We start from the raw sequence: 9,161 nt of genomic DNA, 5'->3' as shown, positions 1-9,161 counted from the left end.
CTTTTGTCGGTAGCCATGGGCAGCGGACCCACTATATCCATTGCCCACATCGCGAAAGGCCACGGACTTGACACACTATGTAGTGGTTCCGCTGGTGCAAAGATCATATGAGCGAACTTCTGGCATTTCTCACATCGTTTAGCGTAGCCCACGACATCTCTTTTCATGTGTGGGCAAAAGTAGCCCTGTGTTATCAATCTGCGATGCATTTGTTGTTACGTTGAGTGACTTCCCATAATCTCCCCATGCAACTCCGCCAAAGACTTCTAGGGCTAACCCGCCCGAGACACTTTAGCAAAGGCCCACTGAAATTCCTTCGATATAGCTCCCCTCTATGAGCACGTTATCTCGAGGGCGTGACGCTCCGATCTCTTTTCTCCCCTTTATCTTTCACCACGTTCCCTGACAAAAAACTCTTGATGGGTTTAATCCAACCCCCCTCTTCCTCCTCTGCCTGACATACCTCCGCCACTCTTTCCTCCCCCTCCTCTGTACTAGGTTTCTCCAATCGTTTTACCTTTATCACTCTCTCTTCAGATTCAGGGATTGCGGCCGCCACATATGCTAGGGCGTCGGCATGTCTGTTCTCGCCGCGGCCCAAGTGTATGAACTTAACCTTCGCAAACCCGGCGGCCCTCTTTTGCAGCACCTTCAAATATTTTACCATGCGTGGGCACCGCGCTACAAACCCCCCATTTGCTTGGCACACTACCAAATTTGAGTCAGAATACACTGTCAATTCTTTCACCCCCACATCCTCTGCCATCCTCATGCCCGCTATTACTGCCTCATACTCTGCTTCGTTATTTGATGCCGTGAACCCTAACTTCATGGTTAATTCCATTCTGTTGTTTTCCGGCGTGACCAATACCACTCCTATCCCACTACAAGTGTCTGTGGCTGACCCATCAGCGAAGACTCTCCATCCATTCCTTCGATCCCAGGGGTCCAACCAGTCCTGTTCCATGACCCTTTCCGGCTCCATGACCATCTCTTCTCCCCAAGTGGGGTCCTCCGCTGAAAACTCTGCTAAGAATTCTGCCACCGCCTGCGCCTTTTCCAGCTGTTCTAATCTGATACTGTATCTCGTAAGAACTCAACATTACTGCCCATTTCAGCATCCTCCCCGACTTCTCTGCTTTCAATGCTTGCTTTAAAGGCAAATTTGTCACCACCACTACGGAGTGCGCCTCAAAGTATGGTTTCAACTTCAGGGCCGAGAACACCAATGCCAAGGCATATTTCTCTATTCTACTATATCGGGTCTCGGCTTCCAGCAGCGTTTTACTTTGGAAGTACACCGGCTTTTCTAATTTACCCACAATCCTGACTAGTACCGAGCTAATGGCATACTCCGTGACCCCCAAATATAAGTACAATTTCTCTCCCTGTTCCGATCACGACAGCATAGGAGCCTTACCTAAATAACTCTTCAACTCTTGGAACGCCTCCTCGCACTCCGTGGTCCATTCGAAATTCTGAGTGTTTCTCAGCAACCGATACAACGGCCTACACTTATCTGATGACTTTGAGATGAACCTATTCAAAGTCGCGACCCTTCCTGCAAGTCTCTGCACTTCCTTGACATCCTGAGGAGACGGCATCTCCACTAGGGCTCTTATCTGCTCGGGGTTGGCTTCTATTCCTCGGTGAGTAACTATGTACCCCAGGAACTTCCCTGTAGTAACGCCGAGCGTACATTTCTCTAGATTAAGCTTTAAATTGTACAACCGTAGTATTTTAAACGTCTCTTTCAAACCCTCTAGATGCTCTTCCTCTGACATGCTCTTCTCCACCATGTCGTCTATGTAAATCTCAATCCCCTTTCGGATCTTGCTTTCGAACATTTTCTCCCCTAGCCGCTGAAATGTGGCCCCGGTGTTCTTCAATCCAAACGGCATTCTTGTGTAACAATACATCCCACCTTCCACTACGAAGGCTGTCTTCTCCTGATCTGGCCCATACATGGCCACCTGGTTATATCCCATTGACGCGTCCATGAAAGAAAATACTTTAAACCCCGCAGTTCTATCCACTAGCTCGTCTACTCTCGGCATGGGGTAGCTGTCTTTGGGACATTCTGAATTCACGTCAGTGAAGTCGACGCACATCCGCACCTTGCCATTCTTCTTAGGTACCGCTACCACATTTGACAACCAGTCGGTAAACGACACCTCTCGTATTATACCTGCCCCTTTCAACCTTGTGACCTCCTCGCGGATTCCTTCGGCGTACCTCGGTCTGATTCCTCGCATCTTCTGTCTTACTGGCTTCGCGTCTTCCCTCATATGTAACCTATGACATGCGAATTCTGGGTCTAATCCGGTGACTTCCTCAATCATCCATGCAAACACATCTTTGTTGGCAGACAAGAACCGTATTAACTTGCTCTTCCATTCCTCAGACAGACTGGACCCCACTGATGTGAACTTCTTCTCACCGTCCTCCCCCAAATTCACTACCTCTATCTCGTCCAAGGTCTTCAGTCCTTCCGTCAACTCCGCCAACCCCTCCCCGACGGGGCACTGTAATTGCTATGCCTGCCTCTTCCTGGAACGTGAGGTCTCTTCCTCTGATCTGCGGATCAATCTCTTCACTGTACTCTGGTGGCTGTTTTTTGCCGACACCTGATCCCCGTGGACCTCGTGTACCCCGGTAGGGGTAGGGAACCGAATCACTTGGTAGTAGGTAGAGGGAACTTCTTTCATCTCGTGAATCCACCTCCTCCCCAGGATGGCGTTGTACTGCGAGTCGGCATCCACCACCTTAAATCTTGAAAACACATGAACGGGTCCGTGGTCACGGGGCGAAGCTCCCCGGGGGTTCCGCCATCATGCTTCCGTTGAACCCATACAAATTTTTTGGTGAGGGTCTCAACTGCTTCCTTTCTATCTTCATTTCTTCCATTGCCCCTCTAAACGGTAAAATCTACAAAGACCGCGCAGCAGTCCACCAACACCCTCTTTACTATGTAATTTCCCATAGCCACCGTGATCACCAACGCGTCCTCATGCGGGGAGTCGATGGCTCGAAGGTCCGCGTCGGTGAACGTTATACTTTTCTTTCCTTTCGCGGCCCGATAATCCGCCGCGGTATCTCCGCTGTCTCATGTACTCTTTGTACACTTGCCGCCCGCCGTATTTTGTCTCGGTGTGCATTGTGGCTCAATATCTCTCCACTGAAGATCACATTGATCGTTCCCAGTATCCTCCCCTGGGCAGGCGCTTGCTCTCCCTTTTCCTCTTCCGTTATAAATTCCTTCAACAATCCCCTTTCCTATCATCCTGGAATTAACCATCTTAACGCGATAGCAGCCGTTTGTCTCATGACTGTGTATTTGATGATAGGCACAATAGGGTCTGCCTTGTACCTCCACTGGCTTGGTTCGTGGACCCTCATACCCCTGCAAATTCTGAATCAACGGTAGTATTTCACTCAACGATTTATTCAGTGGCACTTGCTCTTCCTCGCGATAGGGATTTTTGTCTCGACTCTCCCTCCTAGCCTCTTCTCGGCTCCTCTCGGGCCGCGACGAATACCTTCGATATCCGCTGCCCCCTTTGTCAGAGGGCTCATATCGCCGACGCCCCTCCCCTTTCTCCAACGATAACACCGCCTTCCCTGGCCTTCTCACCTCCTTCTGTATGGTGTCTTCATACCTGATGTACTTCTCCACCCTAGGGTACAGGTCCTGTAATGTTGCTATCTCATTCTTTGCTACCGACTCATGTACCCTTGTTCCCGGGCGTAACCCTCTCTCGAAAGCTATCACCGCCGTCCTTTCGTCCAAATTCTCCACTTTCAAAGTCTCCGCCTTGAATCTACACAAGAAATCCCTCACTGATTCCGCGGACCTCTGCCTTACGTTGAACAAGGCCGCGATGTCCACCACACGCTTCTTCTGGTGTATGAAGTGATCAATGAACGCCTGCTCCAACTCCTGAAAGTTATTAATACTCTTAGAAGGTAACCTGTAATACCAATCGGATGCTCCCCCTTTTAAGCTTGCCGGGAACATCATACATCTTAGTCCGTCATATCGCGGCTCCTGCCACAACGGCATCTGCTGCCGGAAATGATGAATGTGGTCAGCTGGGTCCCCTATTCCATCATACCTCTCAAACCTTGGCTGGTTGAACCTCTTCGGCACCTCCGACTTCCATATCAAATCTGCCAGTGGGTTGCGATTCAACCCGCCACCACCGACTTCGCCAGTACCTCCCATGCCGTCCGTCCCGGGGTTAGCCTTCCGGATCGCTGGCGATCATTTCCTTGACTTGTTCCTTGGTGAGCCCCACCACCGTTTGTTCTTCCACATCCGTTCCCCCTTCCTCCTCTTTCCCTGCTCTAGACACCTCCCTTTCCGACTCCTCTATTGTTTCTCTCTCCCTCCTTAACCCCTCATTTTCCTCCCTCAACCTCGATATTTCCTCATGCAACAACCTTGTTTCCTCTGCTCCAGACATTACTGTCTCTTCCCTATCCTGCTCCTCCCTTTCGTTCCTTATTGATTCCACATCCATCTCGGCGACCGTCGTCTTTTTTGGTCGCCCCACTCTTCTTTTTGTTGCCATCTCACTATTTTTCACTCTCTCTCTCTTTCTTTCCCCACAGACGGCGCCAAATGTTGTGACCTACCTCTTCTCCTCCCCTTCTATCCTATTTATAATCCCCCTACTCTCCCTTGGGCCCTCCATCTGTCCCTTCATCTCTCGGTCTATGGATTGCCACGTGGTAAGTTCCCGTACGACGTTAGGGTTTTCGATGCTCTCTGGCTGGGCGCGGTGTCGGATGGTACAACTCCAAGTCAGCTATCCTTCCGCGCCGTGGCTCTACGCTGTCACTCCTCGGCTCTCGGCCTCCATACTTGACTCCCATGTCCACGGCCTTAAATAACAGGCCCTTCGTCCCACATCCAGTCCTCTTCCTGGATCCATTGCCCGCCGGTCTCTCGGTCATCATAAATTGGGCCGCTACAGTCCCTTTCCTTTGAGATCCCCGTTGTCGTTATTCTCTGCATATACTTGTCTTAGTTCATTTAAGATCTTAGCCTCAACATATGGGTTCCTTGTGATAAACCAAAAGAACCAATCAAGCCAAAGACGTGCCACTTGTATCTCGTCCAACAAAAAAGAAGCTCAGTCCAATATCTCTAAGGAAACCATTGCCTTCGGGTAATAATCCACTATTACCCGTCTCTTGGGAAATCATGTACGATGTTATCATATCAATTTCCCTGTCTCCTTTCCGCAAGTTATCTTTCTTCAACAAGATGTATTGTTTCAGATGATGATCAATAATTTTCCATGCCTTAACTAGTTTCTTCTCTGATTCGATCATCAACCAACGACAAAACTTCCACCATGGCTTAGGCAATATATGCTTGTAAAATATGGCTTGAGTTGCATCATCTATTGCTTGTGCTAGATCATTAGTTGGGAGGTTTATAGAAACGGAGTTGGAATTTTCCGCAAAAATAATGTTGGACACTATCAAAAGTGAACCTCATAAAAATATCTTCCAAATCTGTAACAGATGACTGTATAGCAACTTCTGATAGAAATGGAAGTAGTGAATTCTATTAATGTATAAGTCAGGAGCATCAGAACATAAGATTGAAAAACAGTTACAACAGAATCCGGCCAGCTCAGCATTCCTGTAACAGAATGAGAACAGAATTAGTTAGATGAGTGAATGTAATAGGAACACTATATAAGGTGTATTGATTGTAATGAAAAAGCATATGAATGAAAACAATATCATTATTAACTTCATCATGGTATCAGAGCCATGTGCCATACGGCCATGAAAGCTTCATGAAGGAAGCTCGAGATCGAGTCTCAAACATCAATTTCACTCATCTCACTCAACTCATTCACGATTTCAAGTTCATCAAAAGATAAGTTTACTTTGTTCATATTCAGTTTACTTTGTGATTAGTGATTCTTGAAATCAATTCGTAAGAGAACTTTGGTTGTTTACGAGTGGAATTTGTATTAGTTGTTCATCAGTGAATCTTGATTTGTTCATTAGTGAATCTTGATTTGTTCATCAGTGATTAGTGATTCTTGAGTTGTTCATCAGTGAATCTTGATTTGTTCATCAATATGACTTCGTCAGTTGAACAAGTTTTAACTCCATCTTCAACACCATCTTTAACTCCAACGTCAAATCTGTTTCAAATCCAAAATATTGCAAATTTCGTCCATGTCAAACTCAGCAAAGACAATTACATGGTTTGGAAACAGTTATTCTTACCTGTTCTTTATAGTCACAATCTAATGAGATTTGTTGATGGAAGTAATCCTTGTCCATCTAAATATCTGGGAAACTCCTTCAGTATCAATCCAGCATATATTGAGTGGATGAAAACTGATCAAATGCTACTAATTTGGATCAATGCTACAATCTCTGAAGCTGTGTTACCGTATATTGTTGGTCTTTCGACAGCAAAGGATTTATGGTGTACTCTAGAACAAAGGTTTTCTGCTATCACTATTGCGCATGTTCATCAGTTGAAAGACAAGTTACAAGCACTAAAGAAAGGAAATAAGTCTATGTCTGAATATTTGCAAGAAGCCAAACAAATTTCCGATGGTTTAGCTATTGGTGGAACTCTAGTATCTGACAGTGATATGGTGTATTACATATTGAGGGGTCTTTCAAGTGAATATAAGGCCTTCACCACATCTATCAGAGTGAGCAGGTCTAATCATATCACAGCTGATGAGTTACATAGTCTACTTTTGACTGAAGAAATAACAGTGGAAGAAATGGATAAAGCCATGGCAGCTGAACCTACTACTCATGCATTCTCATCAGTCAAATCACAAAGCTCAAGCTGGAAGAATCCAAATGTTTATCCTGGACAGAGTAGTGGAACTACACATTCAAATGAAAATACTCAGTTTAATGGTTCCAACAGAGGCAGAGGTCCTACAAGAGGACGAGGCAGAGGTAGAGCATCATTCAGGGGAGGTTTTAATCAACAACAAGGATTCAATTTGAATCAATAGGATTTTAATTCTTCCACAAGACCTGTGTGTCAAATCTGTGGGAAGTTTGGTCATATTTCCATCGATTGCTATAATAGGATGAATTACACCTACATTGGCAAGATTCCACCTTCTAAACTCTCTGCAATGGTTACTGGTACCTCCAATGATTCACATTATGCTGCATTTTCTTCTACAAGGGATTCTAATGCTAAAGATACTCATTGGATAGCTGACTCAGGAGCTACGAATCACATCACTGCCGAAACTACAAACATGACAAACTATTCTCCATATCATGGTGCTGATAGAGTGCAAGTTGGCAATGGGGAAGGTTTGCCTATTCTAAACACTGGTTCTTCTTCATTTAATACACATGATTCAAACTTTACTCTTAAAGATATACTTCATGTCCCAGATATTTCAACAAACTTATTATCAGTTAATAAATTTGCTATTGATAATAATTGCTCCATTGAATTTACTCCATGTAAATTTCTTGTGAAGGATCTCAATTCTGGGAAGATCCTTTTCCAAGGACCAACTAAAGGTGGTCTTTACCCTATCAGTCTTACATCATGTTCAAAGACCAATATCCAACCTACTGCTTTTCTAAGTGCTAAAGCTGATGCTTTACTTTGGCATGAGAGACTTGGTCATCCTGCTCAACAGACTCTCTCTAAAGTACTTTCTATTAACAAGCTAACCTTGCAAGGTTCTGCCAATCTCCACAGCTTTTGTCAAGCATGTCAGCTGGGAAAAAGTCACAAGTTACCTTTTATTTCGTCCTTATCTAGATCAAATGTACCTTTACAGTTACTTCATTTAGACCTATGGGGTCCAGCTCCTTTTGCATCTGTCACTGGTTGTAAATACTATGTCAGTATTGTGGATGATTGGTCTAGGTACTGTTGGATTTATCCCTTGGTCAATAAATCAGATTTTGCAAAAGTGTTTGTTGATTTTAAATTGTTTGTTGAGAAGCAATTGTCTCATTTTATTAGAGCTGTTAGAACAGATGGTGGTGGGGAGTTTACTAGCAATATTTTTGAAAATTTTCTAAAACAAAATGGTATTGGCCATTATTTTTCATGTGCATATACTCCTGAACAAAACGGAGTTGTAGAAAGGAAACACAGACACATTGTTGAAGTAGGTAGAACTCTACTTGCCCATTCTCAAGTCCCTTTTCAATTCTGGGTTGAAGCCTTTAACACAGCAGTCTATGTAATAAACAGACTCCCTTCCATAAAGCTACAAAACAAATCACCTTTTCAACTTCTTTTTCACAGAATTCCACATTATTCCTTCCTTAAAGTTTTTGGTTGCACCTGTTACCCTTGGCTCAAGCCATATACCAGTAATAAGCTTCAATCAAAAACCACTCCATGTGTCTTTCTGGGATATAGTCTTCAGTACAAAGGATATAGGTGTATGGATATAGCTACAAACAAGTTGTATATATCCAGACATGTGGTGTTTAATGAAAGAGAATTTCTGTTCATAAAACAAAATGTCATATCTCCATCTGTCAGAACTCATAGTCCTTCAAACTCAAGCTACACTCCTATACAATTAAATCCTCCTTTCTTCTTAAATCACTCTGCATCATCTCAACCACTCAGTTCTACTCACATGTCAGAACCCCAACCTCAAACATTTGAACCATTCGCAGTTAGTACAGACCCATCATCTCAAACTCAACAACTAGAACCTGTTCGTATATCAACATCATCCCAAGCTCAAGTTCAAACCTCACAACCAACTTCAGTCTCAATGCCAACAACAGTTCTTGGTTCAGATTCAGTACAAGTTCAGCATCCATCAGCACGAGTTCAGAATCCAGCTCAGCATTTATCAGTTCACACAAGATCAAAGAGTGGTATTATTAAGCATAATCCAAGATATGCACATAATACCATTGTAACTAAGCATCCCTTACCTCAGGCATTGTTGTCAAAGGTTCAAGATCTCCCTGTAACACCAACATGCTATTCCAAAGCAATGAAAGATCCAGGGTGGCGAGCAGCAATGGCATTAGAAATTAATGCCTTACATCATACTGGTACCTGGGAGCTAGTTCCTTATGATTCGTCAATGAATCTAGTTGGAAATAAGTGGGTATTCAAGATTAAGTACAAGCCCACTGGATTGATAGATAAGCTC

General features: G+C 44.4%; 2 protein-coding genes across 2 annotated transcripts; both read right to left on the bottom strand.

The window, feature by feature from the left end:
• Positions 1-343: 343 nt before the first annotated feature.
• Positions 344-2,288, bottom strand: LOC147525308 (uncharacterized). The gene is made up of 2 exons (XM_086579034.1): positions 1,846-2,288; positions 344-1,079 (listed from the first exon to the last, which is right to left on the bottom strand). The coding sequence occupies exons 1-2, from the start codon at positions 2,286-2,288 to the stop codon at positions 344-346; spliced, it is 1,179 nt and encodes a 392-aa protein (XP_086435160.1).
• An 818-nt stretch (positions 2,289-3,106) lies between these two features.
• Positions 3,107-4,225, bottom strand: LOC147525307 (uncharacterized). Its single transcript, XM_086579027.1, has one exon. It carries the CDS (start codon positions 4,223-4,225, stop codon positions 3,107-3,109), a length of 1,119 nt encoding a protein of 372 aa, XP_086435153.1.
• Between the last annotated feature and the right edge of the window lie 4,936 nt (positions 4,226-9,161).

The sequence above is a fragment of the Coptis chinensis genome, chromosome 1, assembly GCF_015680905.1.
Source record: "Coptis chinensis isolate HL-2020 chromosome 1, ASM1568090v1, whole genome shotgun sequence".
NCBI classification, from domain to species: Eukaryota; Viridiplantae; Streptophyta; class Magnoliopsida; order Ranunculales; family Ranunculaceae; genus Coptis; species Coptis chinensis.
The sequence above is the reverse complement of the archived record's forward strand: the minus strand, read 5'-3'. Positions and strand labels throughout refer to the sequence as shown.